Below are 18,001 nucleotides of genomic sequence, written 5' to 3'. Positions count from 1 at the left end.
CTCTAAATACATCTGTATTATTTCAGTTGTGTAACTTTTGTATTGGGAGGAGATATACTCTAACATACTCAAATGATATCACCTTTAGAAGACCTTTAAAGTATACTTGAATGTAAGATTCTTAAAATTCAAGGATCAATGGATTATATTCTAATACAAATTGCAATCTTATAGGGAGATTCCAAAGCATGCCACCAATTCCCTTTCCAAAAATTGTTAATAAAAAGAGTTAGAACTTACTACAACAACTGGAAGGATAACCATGAATGCTAATCCATATACAAGTAAAACCTAGAATGGAAAAGAAAATAATTATGCCTTTCACAGGTCAATTATAATACCTAAGAACACTTATTTTTAGGTTTACCTGGGAGAGGCACTATCAAAAGCACTCCTCGTGTATTATTTCATTTAATCCTTATTTTCAAACTCCATGAGAAAGGTACCATTATTATTTTCCTTTTGCAAATACAGAACCTGCAGCAAACACAGGTTACATGACTTGTCCCAAGTCACACAGCTAGTAAGTGGTGGAGCCAGGATTGGAATCCAGGCATTTCAACTCTAAAACTTTATGCTTTTATCCACTATAATAAATTACCTTTTAATCTGCTCTGTAGATAACACCAGCAAAACAGCTTTATAAATGGTATTTTCCGTCCAGGCAGGTACTTATAGATGCACACCTTCGCAAGTAGTTAGTGTCTTAGAAATAAATAATAGAAGCCTGGTTCCTGATCAAGGAACAACTTCATAATGTTCTCTTTACAAGTAATTTCTATCTATTGATCTTAGATTTTTCTCCTACTACTTGATCCCAAATCAGGTAGCTAGCTAACTATCTTTCTCTTCTCCAGTATTCCCACAGTAATCCTAAGCATGACAGACACTCTTATATATGAAACCATATATCCCTTAAGATAATGTTCATCAGCCATAAAATAACATTAAACAGCCATTTTCAAAACAAATTACAGACTATATGAATTTTCTTTTTTATTGCTTCAAAGACAGCTCCTAATCATTTTTAAGAAATGTGAAATAGGGAAACATCTATTCCTGAACAATAGGTTAAGATAATTCCCAACGTTTTAGAGTTGCAGCATCTATCACTGATTAAAAGTCTGATATCCTGGGGTGCCTGGGTGGCTCAGTTGGTTGAGTGTCCAACTCTTGGTTTTGGCTCAGGTCATGATCTCACAGTCATGGGACTGAGCCCCCATGTTGGGCTCCACACTCAGTGCGGAGTCTGCTTCAGATTCTTTCTCCCTCCCCCTATGCCCCTCATCTCTCTCTCTCTCTCTCTTTCTCTCTCAGGTAAATAAAATCTTAAAAAAAAAAAAGTCTGATATCCTACTGCCTCCCTAAGTACCATATAGAATATATACAGCATTAATTTAGCATATGTTATAACATTAATTTAGCTTGGATAAATGTAAAATGAAGGATAATTCCAATTTTGAGTACTACTTAGGATACCATATAAAACCAAAGTTCTCCAAACCAATGGTAAGACCTGACCTGAAACTGCCTCCAAAAGAAATCACAACTTTAAGGTTTTAAAACTACATTTAGAACACAGTGCCCAAATAGCAACCTAATAATGAGAACCAATTCTTTTCTCCATTATGTAAAAAGTTTTCACAATACACAGTTACATTAAAAACAGCATTGCAGTATTTTTTTATAGCTCCATTTATATTACTAAGCTATATCTAACACATGTGTCTTATTTACATACACTCACCAAAATTGAGTTTTTCTGGTCGACTATCCAAGCTGGCAAGGCAATTCCAAAGCTTGTGGCTAAAACAGAAAGAGTATTTCTGAAGAACCTCCACTTTCAGTTTTATTATTTAGTTATATCCCAAAATTCTTCCTTCCAACTCCCCCCAACCCAAAAAAAGCTTTAAGAAAGATTATATTATGTGTGTTCCCATTACATAAAAGTTAATGGATTTTTCCAGAAGCTGGGGGGGGAGAAACTCGACCAAAGTACATGAATTCCTTCTTATTAAATCTAAATTCTTTTATATGTCCTGGGTAATGTAAACACTGTGAATATACAAGAAAATGTTTAAAGTCAATAAAGAAAAACAGATTGTTTTCATCCAACTTTTATCAACTGCTAGCTGGAAATGATGAATAATTAACAGTGATTACTCTTCTCATCAACCCGATCTAAGTTCTATCTTTCAAACTAGTTGCTAGAAAGAAAAACAAAGTAAAAATTAGCTAAAGAGAGCTCATTTACATATCTATTTAGCTCCTTGAGGTTATAATTTTCCTATTAACAAACTAAGAAAATCAAAATATTCTTTTCAATCTATTAGTATTTTCATTATACACACACACACACACACACACACACACACACATATATACACCATATCACCAGTAATTTGTAATTATTATTTACCACACCTTGAGGGCCATCTGGATTTCCAAACTCTTCCCAATTTTTCCGTGACTCTTCATCAGTTAAACTAGCATTAAAAGAACAAAATTGCAAAATTAGAAAGGCACATCTGAAAAGTACTCATATATACAAACTCTATCTAACCAACTCATTTCTTACAGATATTAATTTTAGAAAATCAAGAAAAGCCTCTCTGAAATCAGAAAAAAAGAGAGAGAAGAAAGCAAGGAGTTCTACATTAAAGCAAATGAGAACTACTGAGCCTTTACAGAAATTCCTGGTTGGCCCGTGGTTTCTCAAGTTTTGCGAGTTCAAGCAGGAAGATAAAACTTTAAAGGTTACTACATTTTCTGAGAAGGCAGGGAGGATTACAGGTGACTTTCTTCTTATATCCTCATATATTTTCCAAAATTTCTTCAATGAGCACTGTTTATACTTTAATAATAATATATACCTATTTATAAACTTAATACAAATTAATAATAATAATCCCCCCAAAACTGGTACCACATTCTCAAAGAAAAAAATGAATACCGTAAAATTCCATTGCTATAGAAAAGGTCATTTGCATTGTGCTGAGGTCACAATTTTCTCCTAAACCAACTGCCAGAAGGACTAGGATAATACCTGCTAAAGCAACAGCTTCCTAACCCAGCAATATAAAAATGACAAGAGTGATTTTTTTAAACACGTAAAAAGAAATATTACCCTTGATCTGGGCCATGGCTCAAGGCACAAAATGAGAGTGGTTTTATTCCAGGTCCCAAAATAGACGTTAAAAAAATACTAAAAGAAAATTTCAATTCCTTCAAAAACTTTACAATGTTGTTAAGCAGACAAGGCAGACACATACAAAATGACCAGTAGTATCATAAGAAAGGCATTTTTTGAAGACTAAGTGGCAAAAGATTATGTTTATATCCAAATCTAATTTTAACATTCCCAGAATATACACACAAATGTAGTTTTCTATTCAACAAAGCTCCACATTAAGAGTGAAAATGCAGAAGTACCTTTAAAAACTAGCAAAAATTTTCAATCAGTTCAAATTTTTTTCCTCTAAACCATTCTATTTTTTTTTTTTTTAAGATTTTATTTATTTATTTGACAGAGACAGAGACAGCGAGAGCAGGAACACAAGCAGGGGGAGTGGGAGAGGGAGAAGCAGGCTTCCTGCTGAGCTGGGAGCCCGATGTGGGACTCGATCCCAGGACCCTGGGATCATGACCTGAGCCGAAGGCAGTCGCTTAACCAACTGAGCCACCCAAGCGCCCTAAACCATTCTATTTTTTATTATTTTTTTTAAGTAAGCTCTACATCCAACGTGGGGCTTACACACTATACTGACTCAGCCAGCCAGGTGCCCCCTAATTTTTTTTTAACTGAAGTACAGTTAACACACAATATTACATTAGTTTCAGGTGTACAGAATAGAGATTGACAAGTTTCTAAGTTATGCTATGCTCACAAGTGTAGCTACCATCTTTCACTATACAATGCTATTATAATACCATTGACTGTATTTCCTATGACTTATTTTTAAAATATTCCCTTTTAGGGCGCCTGGGTGGCTCAGATGGTTAAGCGTCTGCCTTCGGCTCAGGTCATGATCCCAGGGTCCTGGGATCGAGTCCCGCATCGGGCTCTCTGCTCCTTGGGAGCCTGCTTCTCCCTCTGCCTCTCTCTCATGAATAAATAAATAAAATCTTTAAAAAAAAAAAAATAATAAAATAAAATACTCCCTTTTATTCCTAGGACTTATTTTTTCTGGAAATCTGTATCTCCAACTCCCCTTTACCCATTTGCCCATCCTCCCATCCCTTGTCCTCTGGCAACCTCAGTTTGTTCTCTGTATTAACGGGTCTGTTTCTGCTTTTTGGTTGTTTTGTTTTTTAAGCTCCACATATAAGTGAAATCATATGGTATGTCTTCCTCTGCCTTATTTCATTTAGCATAATACCCTCTAGGTGCATCCATGTTGTCACAAATGGCAAGATCACAACCTTTTTTATGGACAATAGTCGTGTGTGCGTGTGTGTCTGTGTGTGTGTGTGTGTGTGTACCACATCTTCTTTATCCATTTATCAATGGACACTTGGGTTGCTTCCATATCTTGGCTATTGTAAATAATACTGCAATAAACATAGGGGTGCATATATCTTTTTGAATGAATGTTTTTGTTTTCTTTGAGTAAAAACTCAATAGTGGAATTACTGGATATACGGTATTTCTATTTTTAATGTTTTGAGGAACCTCCACACTGTTTTCCACAGTGGCTTTACCAATTTACATTCCCAACAACAGTGCACGGAAACTTCCACATCCTCGCCAACACTTATTTTTCTTTTTGACTGTAGCCATTTTGACAGGTGAACAGTGATAACTCATTGTGGTTTTGATTTGCATCTCCCTGATGATTACTGCTGTTGAGCATCTTTTCATGTGTTTACTGACCATCTATATGTCTTCTTTGGAAAAATGTCTATTAAGGTCTTCTGCCCATTTTTTAATTGTATTGTTGGTTTTTTGGTGTTGCATTATGTAAGTTCTTTATATATTTTCGATATTAACCCCTTACTGAATATGTCATTTGCAAATATCTTCTCCCATTCAGTAGTTTGCCTTTTTATTGGTTTCCTCTACTGTACAAAAGCTTTTTATTTTGGTGTCGTCCCAATAGTTCATTTTTGCTTTTGTTTCCCTTGCCTTATGATTTTTTGAATCTTTTTAAGTAGGCTCCATGCCCAGTGTGGGGCTTCAACTCACAACCCTGAGATCGAGTCCCATTCTCTATTGACTGACCCAGCCAGGCACCCTGCCTTATGAATTTTATCTAGAAAAATGTTGCTATGGTGGATCTCAAAGAAATTACTGCCTATGTTCTTCTAGGTGTTTTATGGTTTCAGGTCTCATAACTAGGTCTTTAATCTATTTTGAGTTTATTTTTGTGTATGATGTAAGAAAGTGGTCCAGTTCCATTCTTTTGCATGTAACTGTCCAGTTTTCCCAGCACCATTTTTTGAAGAGACTGACTTTCCCCATTGTATATTCTTGCCTTCTTTGTCATAAATTGACCATATAAATGCAGGTTTATTTCTGGGCTCTCTATTCTGTTCCACTGATCTGTGTGTCTATTTTTGTGCCAATACTATACAGTTTAGTTACTATAGCTTTGTAGTATAACTTGAAATTTGGAATTGTTATACTTCCAACTTTGTTCTCCTTCCTCACGATTGCTCTGGCTATTCGGGGTCTCTTGTGGTTCCATATAAATTTTAGAATTATTTATTCTAGTTCTGTGAAAAATACTATTGGTATTTTGATCGGGATTATATGGAATTTGTAGATTGCTTTGGGTAATACAGACATTTTAACAATATTAATTCTTTAATCCATGAGCATGGAATATCTTTCCATTTCTTTGTGTCATCTTTAATGTCTTTCATCAGTGTTTTATACAGAGTACAGAGGTCTTTCACCTCCTTAAGCTTATTTCTAGGTATTTTATTCTTTTTAATGTAATTGTAAATGAAATTGTTTTCTTAAATTCTTTCTGCTATTTCATTATTAGTGTGTAAAAATGCAACCAATTTCTAGGTATTAATTTTGTACCCTGCAACTTCACAGGGTTCATTTATTATTTATTTATTCATTTATTACTTTTAAAAGTTTTTTGGTGGTCTTTAGGGTTTTCTATGTATAGTATCATGCCATCTGCAAAAGGTTACAGTTTAACTTCTTCCTTACCAATATGGATGTCTTTTATTTATTTTTCTTGTCTGACTGTTGTGGCTAGCACTTCCAATACTATGTTGAATAAAAGTGGTGGGAGTGGACATCCTTGTCTTAGCTCAGTTTTTCACCACTGAGTATGAAGTTAGCTGTGGGTTTTTCATATATGACCTTCATTATGTTGAGCTATGTTCCCTCTATGAGTTGAGGGAGAGTTTTATCATAAAACAGATGTTGAATTTTGCGAAATGCTTTTTCCGAATCTACTGAGATGATATCTGATTTTTATTTTTCGTTCTATCAATGTGGTCTATCACCCTGACTGATTTTGCAAATACTGAGACATCCCTGCATCCCCAGAATAAATCCTACTTGATTGTGGTGAATGATCCTTCTAATATATTGTTGAATGTGACTTGGTAATATTTTGTTGAGGATTTCCGCATTTATGTTCGTCAGGAATTGAAAATATTTTTAAACTTATCAATTTGGTCATTTATGAAAACAAGTACATTGACATCTTCAGTCCCTTTTTAACTTTAACTCCACTTATACTATTTGACCTGAGTCCACAGTAAAATACAGAAGCCAACAAAAAGCACTGTAGAGAGGTTCATAAGGACAGTGCTTATGGTGGCTCTTTTTTGCTAAGGGAAGGATATTTCTCAAAAAATTTTGCCCTGGTTTCCCTGTACAACTTTGCACTTACCCAGGGGTTTTGCTATTATTTTTCTCAATATTCTGTCCTCTAATCAGATTCTTTTCCCAAAAATAATTATCTGTCCGCTCTACCTTTTTAATGATGGCAGCATAATAAACTGCTTTGTTCTCTATACAATGCCCTCGATTTTGCAAAATAAAGCATAGCTCACATCATAGAAGCACTTGATTTTTTCAAACTGCATACACAGCTGATTACCATTCCATTAATTCACTCATTAAGCTGACTTGTACAACTGGTGTGTGAGAGGCACCATGCTCCATACTCAATCAAATTAAAAGAACTTTATCATAAACTTTTTAAAAGTGTAAGAAAGCAACATTTTTGGCTACTTATTAGTGCTTCAATATACCACTCCTAAGACAAAACACTTAAAAGTTATGTAATTTTAGGGGGTGCCTGGGTGGCTCAGATGGTTAAGCGTCTGCCTTCAGCTCAGGTCATGATCTCAGGGTCCTGGGATCGAGCCCCGCATCAGGCTCCCTGCTCAGCGGGGAATCTGCTTCTCCCTCTCCCTCTCTCCCTGCTTGTGCTGGCTTTCTTGCTCTCTCTCTCAAATGAATAAATAAAAAATCTTAAAAAAAAAAGTTATGTCATTTTAGTATAATTCATATATAATAAGCTTAAACAAGACCAATAATATTAACATCATTTTTAAAAATTCAAGGGGTATAAAGTTTCCTAAACATGATTAGATCCCTTAACTTTGCAGGTGGGAGGTTGTGTCATAGATCCTGTTACAAATCTGATAAAATCTCTAACCCTTCTGGCCCTGGAAAAATGCATAGTTAACAAATACACATAAATTCTGTATACAGTTTCAGGGATCCCAGATTTTACATCCTGATCTAGAGAATGTTTTCATTAAATTATAGGTGAATGACCCTGAGTTGACTACGTAAAGCTAAGTTACATATTCATGCATAGAACACACAAAAACATGTTTTTTAAAAAAAATAGCTTTAAAGTAACATCTATGTTGTCCACTTGTTATAAAGTAGCTTAAACATAGGTTTTACACCCAAAAGCCAAATCCCAACTATATCCAAGAGAAACCAGGAACTATGAACCAGAAAAGTCAATAGCTGGTCTAACTCCTCGAAAATAACCACCTCCTTTCCTTTAAGTTAGAAACTGGTATGAAGAAATAGGAATGACCCAGCTTGTTATTATAATGGGCAAATAAGGGAAGAGAAAATATCCTGAACAGCCAAAGCAAATTCTAAAAAACTTTGCAGTTCAAAGCCTATAAATGCATTCCAAAAGCTGCTTGAGTTATACTTAGGCTGCTAGAACTATGCATAAAATGGGAACTTCAATCACCCAGAACTTATATTTATCTAATCCATTTATACTCATACAAGTTACAAGAGCTCAAAGTTCTGGGTCCCATAATTATTTTACTCTTTCATTTGTCTTACGGACCATCAACTATTTAAGACATTTTACTTAAAAAAAGCATTCTATAGCTTGATCATATAATTGAGTTAAAACCAAAGGCCATATATTCTTCTTCTGTACTTTTTAGAATAGTGACCATACAACATAAAGAGTCAGATTTCCAGTAACGTGAGAACAAAATCATGAACTTAAGAATGTTACAATACCTGAAAACTGAGTGGGGAGGGGGGAACAAAGGCACTAAAATTAAAACTACCAATTAAACAATCTCAGCTGTCTGACTTCCTCTGGGTATCTTCAGTTCTTCTCAAATTACCCGAAGACAGCAACTAAAGCACTGTAACACTTGTGCAATGAGAGTAAATGCTTGGAAGAGACACAATGAAAAAAGGGGGGAGACACCAACTGAAAGACAGCAATCTGGAGGACATCTGCCATGCAGAAAACAAAATGTAGTACACACTTCAGGAAGTTCCTGAAGGCACTGCTTTATCGCAGAATCATATTCACATATGTAACAAGCAACTCACAAAAAAGAGGGGAGACACAGTCAATATACTTTTATTAAGCACAAAATGAGTATTTCCCAAACTTCTGTAAGTCATATACCACTTCTACTTGCTATTACATCTGAGTATCCTATTAACCTTTTCTTTCTTTTTTTTTTTTTAAAGGAATATAAAACTATTTATTGACCACTGTTTACCAGTATTTACAATAAAGTAAACAATATACAGTTGGATAACATTCTGACTACAAAGTTATTGTTTTTCCTGGTTTCTGCTGAACCAGTAACTCAAATACTGAGAAGACTGAGCCTACATGTCAGGAACGAGTTGGGATAAAGAAAATACATGCAGGTTAAGAATCTGGATTATAAAAGTCTGTCCACCCATTTATTCCAGCAGGAGCTAAATTGCCAACATCTCTAACCATCTGATTATGATTAGGTTTCCATGAACAAAGTCTTAGACATTCCATGAATCATGACCTTTTAGTCAATACAGCACAGAGATTTCAACTTCTTGAAAAGGAACGGTTCACTAGAAGGAACCTTTAAATGTCCATTTAACTAAGTTTTGCTTACCTAATTAAAACACACCAGGACTTGTCTAGTTTTGTCATTTGGGTGGGGAGGTTGTTGGTGGTGATAAAATTTTCCTTTTAGGGAACTTGCAAATGAACTTGCATTTATGACTGTAGATATGAATATGGATTCAGATATTGCTGCTTTTAAATTGTCCAATTTAAAAATTTGAAAGGTTAAGGCTTCAGGAAAAACTTGTTTAACTTTAAGTGATTTCTTAAGTTGCTGAAAATGATAGCATCCCAGAAACATGGGCTTATCCATGGTTATAAATGCTGTTTTTGTTTTGGTGAATGTTAAAAAAACAAAAACCATTTATGTATGTATTTTAAGTATACACACAAAAACCCCCTAAATAAACAAAAGACCCAGAATGGTCCTCAGGCATATAGGAGTTAAACACAAATTCTGACTGAGTAACGACTATGAAATTTCCCCCAACATTTAGAAAAGGTGTTCTCTAATGCAGGGGGATAATATACCATGGTCTCAAATATTTTTTTCTGATAAAGGAAGCAACTACAGAAGGCTTTTATTTGTTCAAAGTAACCAGTGCTATAGATGCAAAAAAAACCCAACAACTCCCCCAATACTACTTCAAAACAAACGTATCAAACGTGATTTTCATTAGAATGTTATTTCTTCACACTAATAAATCAAAAAACAAAGACCCAGATTTTATATATATATATAAATATATATAAAAAGCAACGCAAACAATTATTGAGCTTCATCTTCTGGACAAGAATGCCAAGTTAGTCTCTCTTCATAAAAAGCAATTACAATCTGAGGACACTTCATATTTGCCTCTTTTGCCAGCACCAAGTCTGCCTCATCTGAATCTTTCCATTTCATGAGAAACATTAATTCTCCACTGCTGTCTGTGGCACCAATTATTCGTTCAGGATCAAGACCTCTGGCAAAGCCTCTTGGTTTATCAGCAGCGTCTCTTTTCTTCTTTGATTTGCTATCATCAGATTCACTGTCAGATAAAGATTTTCTTTTTGTACCATCTTTTTCTTTAGCAGCTTTTTGAGAATTAAGAAATGCTTCAATTAACTCTGGACAGTCTAAATTTTCTTCAGGTTCCCAAGTATTGTCAGCATCTGTAAATCCCTTCCACTTCAGGAAATACTCCACCTTCCCATTCACTACACGTCGGTCCAGTACTTTTTCCACCACAAATTCTTCAGGCTCTGCCTCTTCTACTTTTTTACTCTTTCCATTTTGTTTCTTTCCCATTTTTTGCAATGTAGTTTTATTGGAGGCCATTTTTTATTGCAGACTTGAAGAGCTATTATTCACCGCCTCCGAGCTGCTCCGGGTCCCGGGTCTGCGGCGTCTCCGGCCCTGCGCGCCTCAAGCTCCAGCCACATCCGAGGAGGAGCAACCTTTTTTTTCTTTTAAGATTTTATTTATTTGACACAGAGAGAGAGAGGGCGCACAAGCAGGGCAAGTGGTAGGCAAAGGGAGAGGGAGAAGCAGGTTCTGCACTGATCATGGAGCCCGATGCAGGGCTCGATCCCAGGACCCTGGGATCATGATCTGAGCCAAAGGCAGATGCTTAACCAACTGAGCCACCCAGGCGCCCGTCCTATTATTTACTTCTATTTTTAAAATCAGCACAAAATTATACATCACTGAGTCCTCTAAAAATAGACAACATTTTGTCTGTATTTTACTCTTTAACATAAGAGTTGTGTTGGGATATGCCTATGAGTCCTGAAGAATCCAGCTAACTTTTATCTCTTGCAATATTAACACTCAAGGAAAAACTATCTCTAATTTTATATACCCTCATCTTGTTTCCCAAAAATTAAACTAGTCTTTAGATAGCTTAATAAGATAAGCTACATTTCCAAAATAAGAGAAAGAGATCTAGTCTAAAAAAAGCCTAGATATGAAAACAAGGTGTAAGTATATCCTCTTCTAATCAGAATGCTTAGAAAATAACTCAATTAACATATTACCTACTACTGAATTTAACCAACATCACAGGGCAAAAGCACTACTCTAAGTTACTTAAAATTCAAGTTTAGTTAAATTAGCAGTTTAGGGTTGTCAGGCAGTTCCATAAATAATAGTCTCAACATATAAGGTCAGCATTTAAAAGCTTATGACAACTATTTTATTCAAATAAAAAACTATCTTTACCACTCCTAAAAATGTGTAATGGGTCCTATGATACTTACGCTGCATAAGCTTTTGCTATCCTCATGAACATAACTTCATCACCTCCTTTATCCGGATGATATTTAAGTGACAGCAAACGATACTGTTTCTTAATTTCTGCTACTGTTGCCCCCTAAAAGGAAAGCTTTGTTTTAGTTAAAATAAGCACAATGCTGTAAAAACATAATTCATCCTATTTTGAACTTTAAATATAAACTATTTGGTATTTTCAGAAAGAGAAAATGTTTTCATCCTATATATTTGTCCCATAAGTTTCATCCCATGTATTTTTTAAATAAAAATATACTTATTTCGTCCAATATGTTTATTTCATTGAGCACCTACTGGGTGTTGTGTAACACCAGGCACCAAGGATTCAAGGATGAAACCACACAATGCCATATTAAAATAAAATAAAAAGATAGCAACATTTAAATATCAAAGTGATCACAGTAAATTAAGTCTGTCTGAAGAAACTCTCAAATCAAAGGTTAACTCCTTTTCTAAGAAATAATCAGAAGAATATTTGGTTTCATTTGTTTATCAATACTTTAATATTAAACACTTAAGAAGTTTACCTACCTGTTTCCTAATTAGACTCAATTTCTATTAATAAATTTTTCATATTGATTTTTATGGCATTAAATTGTCCCCCCAAAATCTTTTAATCTTAAAAAAAAATCTCTCTCGATGATCATAATCATCACAATAAGAAAAATCAGATGATATGATGCAAATTTTGCTTCTACAAAACCACTAACAATGCAACCAGTTCTTTGTAAGACAGAAAGACTTAACACACTGCTTTAGTGTCAACTAACACAGGATCATGAGATTTTTACCATCCAACTAACATAAATGAACCCCCTGGTTTTAACTTTGCATTAAACCAATCTTATAAAAGTCTTTTAAAAACATACTAACTTCTCATCTCATCTTCAAACATTCTTGTATTTAGCAATTTCAAACCAAGCCTTACTAGGATGGAATTTAACATCTGCAGCTTAAAAAACATATATACATTAGAATAATAATGGATTACATATCCAAAGTCTGATTTCTTTAGGCACAACCCAATTCCTTTTAGGATATGGGCTAACAGTATTTTCACAGGGTCAATAAACTAATGTGCATTGTAGAAAAATACTACTTACAGGATCCAAATTTAATACTTCATAAGGATTGTATTCTTGATATTCTCGGTCTGTTTTGGAAACTTTGTATGCAAGGAATAAGAACAATGCCCATCCTGCAAGCAGAACTATTTTCCTGTTTAGGAAAAAGATAAGTGAAGTATAAATAAATATACCTATATGGGTTTCCTTTAAGAATCTATAAAGACATATGGCAGAACAAAGCAATAAAACAATCTAAAGTGTCCTACATCGTTATGATATTGACTCAATTCTATAATCTCTGGGTTGTAAACTCCTGTCACAACCAGAACAGCGCCTTTTTTTACCTTTGAATTCTCTAGAATCTAGTAGTCTGCATCTAGAATCTTACATGTAATATTCCCTCAATTACTATTTGCAGAATTTTATGTATAGAACTTAACTCAACTTATTGGTCTCATCATATTAGATCAAAATATATTAATACTAAGTATTCAATAAACCATTTATGTAAAAAAAAAAAAAAAAAAGAGCTGCTCTTAACCTAATAATTAGACTTTGAGTAAGATAAACTGCAAAAAATAATGGGTGAATGAATAGCCTTGTTTATAACAGTAAAACTTTAGAAACACATTAAATATCCATTTATATGGGACTAATTAAATAAACCATTTATAGGAGACTAATAAACCAAGACACAGCCAAATAATTAGCCAATACAGATATAGAAAGATGTACATTGGATAAAAAGGGATATAAAGGAATATATAGTTTAAAAAAAACAACAAACCTAACCTCTTCTCTCCAATATTCTCTGTTTAGTAAAAATATTTAAAAGACTGATATTACCAGTGTTGGAGAGGCTAAAAAAAAAAAAAGGAACACTCATACCCTTTACACTCTGAAGGACTGTCTGGCAATAAGGTATCAAAACCCTGAAGAAGTACATACCCTTTTAACTATCTATTTCAAGAAATTTAGAAGGAAGTAAACTAGAATTAGGTATATAAAGTATAAAAAGCTGGTTACAGATATATAACAGAAATAATACACAGAATACACAGAAATAACAACAGAAAACACACACAGAGATGTCCATCAATAGAGCAGTAGACAAATTAATGGTATATTAATAAAGTGAAATACCATCTAGCCAATAAAAACAATATTTGCTGTGGAAGATCATTAAATTAAATTAAAACAAGAAAAACAGCTTTCCAAGATATATGTATAATATGCTATTTTTAATAAATAAAAGTTTATTAAAAATATAGAAGGTAAATCATCTTAATAGTGGCTATCTTTAAGTGATGAAATTGAGTAATTTTTATTTTTTTATACTCTTTATATCACAATTTGTTATGCTAAGTAGGAACCGTTAAACACATAAAATGAATCCTACGAGGCCTAATCAAACAAAATTGGAGTGACCTTCTTTTCAAAGACAGAAAATATTCCATGTGTTTAAGCTCATTTGGTAGAAACCTAGCTTAAATATATTTATTTGGAATGAGCCTCTAGGATCAAGTTTAAATCCATCTACTGACCTTTATCACCCAAATTAAAAAAACAAAAACAAAAACAAAAAACAAAATCCCCATCTCCCGAAGTTCCTTAAGCTTTTCCTACCATCATGCTTTCGCTCTTGAATCTTTCCACCTATCCCATTCCTCATTTCTGCCTATCCAAACTCCATTCATCCTTCAAGACTCACCTCAAAGCAGTCCTTACCCTTGTCAAAGTGATCAGTGGGGAAACCAGGGTTAAGGTCACTAAGAAGCAAAACCCATGACTTTTCTCCTCTAACTCACTGCAAGCTCCTTGAGCATGTGGACAGGATCTTACTGAGTTTTTGACTAACCCCAGAGTAGCTTAAACAGGGTTGGCATTCAGATACAAATTTCTTTCCATCTAGCCAAAATAATGTTCTAATCCTTATTAAATACCTAATACTGCAAACTTCTTTCCATACTGCCTATAACCCCAAAGAGGAAAAGAATGCCCTACCTGGAACACTCCCACTTTTACCTAGCTATCTAGGGAGAGGTAATTAGGAACAGAGGCTCTGGAAAACTACCTGAGATCAAATCCCACCCAGCCTGACCACTTCTTAACTTAGAGATCCTGGAAAGTTGTTTTGTCCTTTACAACTCAATTTCTAATTTATAGAGTGGGTTTGAGAATTAAAAGAGATTAGGTACGTAAAGCACCTAGAAGGTATCTCACAGATAGTAAACAATTCTCAGGATGTCTTACCCAATCTCAGCCCTGACCTCACTCGGAGAAGCCTTCTCTGTCTCAAGCCAGAAAGCCCTTCCTCTGCTCTGTCATGGCACGCCCCTCACAGCCCTTACTAAACTCTATTATCATTACTTGTTTACTTGCCAGTTTCTCCCACAACTGTTAAGTTGCTGAACCACATCTATTTGTTAATCACAATATATCAGTTCCTGGTATATTACCTGACACATAAATAATCGGCACACAATGACTACTTATTGAATGAATAAGGAGAATAATTTACATAGTAATTTTTAACTCAAACCCAAAGTTTGCCATACCTTCGATATGCTACAGAACACTTGAAAATCTACAAGTTAATAATTCCACATTTTGTTTTGCCAATGCCCCAAAAGGCTAAGAAAGCTCAGAAAACAAAGATAAAAGTAAAATTGAAAACCACTAAAACAAGACTTAAAAGCAAACAAGGGTAGAAGGGAGAGGAATCAAAACACCTAGGATATACTATACCCCACGACAGATGCTCTCCATGTTGCACCTGGCTCTCTAAGCTCAAGAATGAAGAGAGGACTAGAGAAGCTCATCACAGAACCCCCCAGGCTGATGAAAACTGTAACAACCAATAACACCATGCTTTAATTTCCTGAAAGCCAAAGCAAAGGTGGAAACATAATGGATTTCATCATGATCTACACCCAATTTTTTAAAAACATATTTAGGTCCTGTGAAAAGATAAGCGTTCTTCCCTACATATAGCATCAGTGATCAACTTGTGAAGTCTTGTGTTTTTACTCTAAGTATATTTTAAAGGTTTTGGAAGCAACTTCCTGAAATTAGAGCATTACACAATGACTGCTTAATTGTGAACAATGCTTTAAGGTTAAGCAGCACAAAGGTTTTGATGTTTCTGACCTTATTTAATTGTTACCAGTTATCTATTTAATTCTTCCTCACTTATAAACATCCCTTAATTTGTGCTTCCATTTACATAAATCAGTTTACTAATCACTAAAGAGAACTTCACAGAGTTGGGTTTTTTCCTTGAAAACTGAGGTTCAGATACCCACAAAGTACTGACCAAAACCAAAAAAGGAAGAGATTAGGAGGCCACAACTATCTGCCCTGCTACCTCATAAAACTTTAAAATGAGAAGCAAAAGCAAAGAATAAACAGTGAACATAAAACTACTCTTCTAAACACTAATTTTGCCTTTTAGTTTCGCATCAATGAAGAACTCTTAACACCAAAGCTAAAATTTCCCTCCCTCTGCAAAGGAACCAAACTAGGCAAAGTAAAACCTTACCAAGAAAAACCATTTAAGCCCCCTGAAGTTACACAGATATGTTGAAAACTATCATCATCATTTAAACCAAAATTAAAAAATAAATGGCTCTACTTTTACTAATTATCACTGCTAGTTCTTCCCCTCCTATCTACTGGATAGATAGATGTAAGTAATTCACAAGATACAATCCTCCAATAATAGCAACTCTTTCACCTTACAGATTCACCTACTACCTCAAAATTGATGACTCAGGGTGAAGACCCAAAGCCTAGGCTCTAAACCAGCATACCCCATAGCCTCACAAAATCAAATAAGCCTCCTCTAATTAAACATGCTAATGGCCTGTTTAATCAGACTGGCCTGCCAAAATAAAAGGTCCCCGGCTCTACCACTTCTAGCTCCAGGACCCTGGTCAAGTTACCTCATCTTCCTCTTAATTTCTTCATCTGACAAAATAGCAAGAACATCTACTTTGAAGTTAATAATAAAATTATGAGATAACACATAAAGCCCTAGCACAGCATCTGGCATACAGTATGTGCTCAATAAACTTTAATTATCACTATGAAATGCAAACTTGATTATGTCACCTCCCTGCTTTTGATAATCTTTAAAGATTCTCCCATTGTCTTTAAGGCAAAATGCAAATCCTGACAAGATGCACAAGGTCTTCCTTCAGGATTTGACTTCCCTTTCTCCCTTTCTCCCCCAAGTCTCTCTCCTTTGAACTTCTAAATCACTGTTTAGAAAGCTCCCAAATTCACATCTTGCTTCTACCTAAGGCTACAATTTCTTTAAACATATGTTTTATTTATCTTTATACCCATATTTTATATGTTACCTAGCAAAGAGTAAGCACTAAGTATTTTTTTTTTACTGAAACCAATTACTTACTTTACTGTAGGAATAATATTTGGCTGGGGTTTTAATAACCGTAAACGATACCACATACATCTTCCATATACTTTTCTGATATTCTTTAATCGAATTTGTTCTGTCAAAAAAAAATAAATAAATAAATAAGGTGGTAAGTTAAAGCATTTTTCACATGAAGGCAAAACCAGTTAATACCATACTAACCTTCATTACCATGCTAAAATTTTACTGGAATATAAAAGACTACCTACTCAAATAACTTTTAAGAAAAATTGACAATATAGGTTAATTTTTCTGCCACTCAGAACAAATGATCTATGTGAAAAATCTTGTTCAACTACCAGGCAACTATTTTCATGCAAGACTTAAATAACTTCTAATTGAAAACACAAAAACTGACTTGAACCCAAAATATTTAGTCACATAATCAGCAATTTCTGAGAAATGCTCTCTTCCTTTCCCTTTTGCTATAGAAGGTACAAAAAGTATAAAATAGCTGAAACATGCAGCTTATTAAAGGAAGCTAAGCAGAAATGGTACTATTCAATTATGAGAATAATTATGTTAAATTAGAAAAGTCACCCAAACCCGTAAGAAGTTAAAATAGGTTCATATAGGAGTTATAAGAAAAGGCATTATTTTAGTCGCCAGGAAAAATCTGCAATTCAATTAAAGAGGAATTAAACCAAAGCCAAAATACCATGTATTGTTTTACTAAACTCACTACCATCACTTGAATAACTTTCCTAAGTTAAAAAAAAAAAATTAAGTTTTAAAATAAAAATGTATCTTTCCACGAAGATGGCATGCAGAAAGCAAAGGGAAAAAACCCTCCCCTTCCCAAAGCTGAAGCCAAAACAAAGGTTTGGAAGGCCAACAAGGCAATGCTAAAAGGCAACCCCAGCCACACACACACACACACACACACACACACACACACACACACACACAC

At 34.5% G+C, this 18,001-nt stretch overlaps 2 protein-coding genes across 2 annotated transcripts in view; both read right to left on the bottom strand.

Moving 5' to 3' along the window:
- Positions 1–18,001, bottom strand: part of SEC63 (SEC63 homolog, protein translocation regulator) — a 72,349-nt gene that overhangs the window by 38,529 nt on the left and 15,819 nt on the right. Inside the window, exons 2-7 of the mRNA XM_021693065.2 lie at positions 17,068–17,167; positions 12,687–12,801; positions 11,553–11,665; positions 2,425–2,486; positions 1,748–1,806; positions 241–291 (exon numbers count right to left, since the gene is read on the bottom strand). Of these exons, the coding sequence (XP_021548740.1) occupies positions 241–291; positions 1,748–1,806; positions 2,425–2,486; positions 11,553–11,665; positions 12,687–12,801; positions 17,068–17,167 (500 nt within the window). The remainder of the gene's footprint in view (positions 1–240; positions 292–1,747; positions 1,807–2,424; positions 2,487–11,552; positions 11,666–12,686; positions 12,802–17,067; positions 17,168–18,001) is intronic.
- Positions 8,946–10,789, bottom strand: LOC110583016 (chromobox protein homolog 3-like). Its single transcript, XM_044917245.1, has one exon. The coding sequence runs from the start codon at positions 10,630–10,632 to the stop codon at positions 10,081–10,083; it is 552 nt and encodes a 183-aa protein (XP_044773180.1). The 5' UTR covers positions 10,633–10,789; the 3' UTR covers positions 8,946–10,080.

This window comes from Neomonachus schauinslandi, chromosome 8 (assembly GCF_002201575.2).
Source record: "Neomonachus schauinslandi chromosome 8, ASM220157v2, whole genome shotgun sequence".
NCBI lineage: Eukaryota > Metazoa > Chordata > Mammalia > Carnivora > Phocidae > Neomonachus > Neomonachus schauinslandi.
Note: the sequence above shows the minus strand (reverse complement) of the source record. Positions and strands in the feature narration are given on the sequence as shown.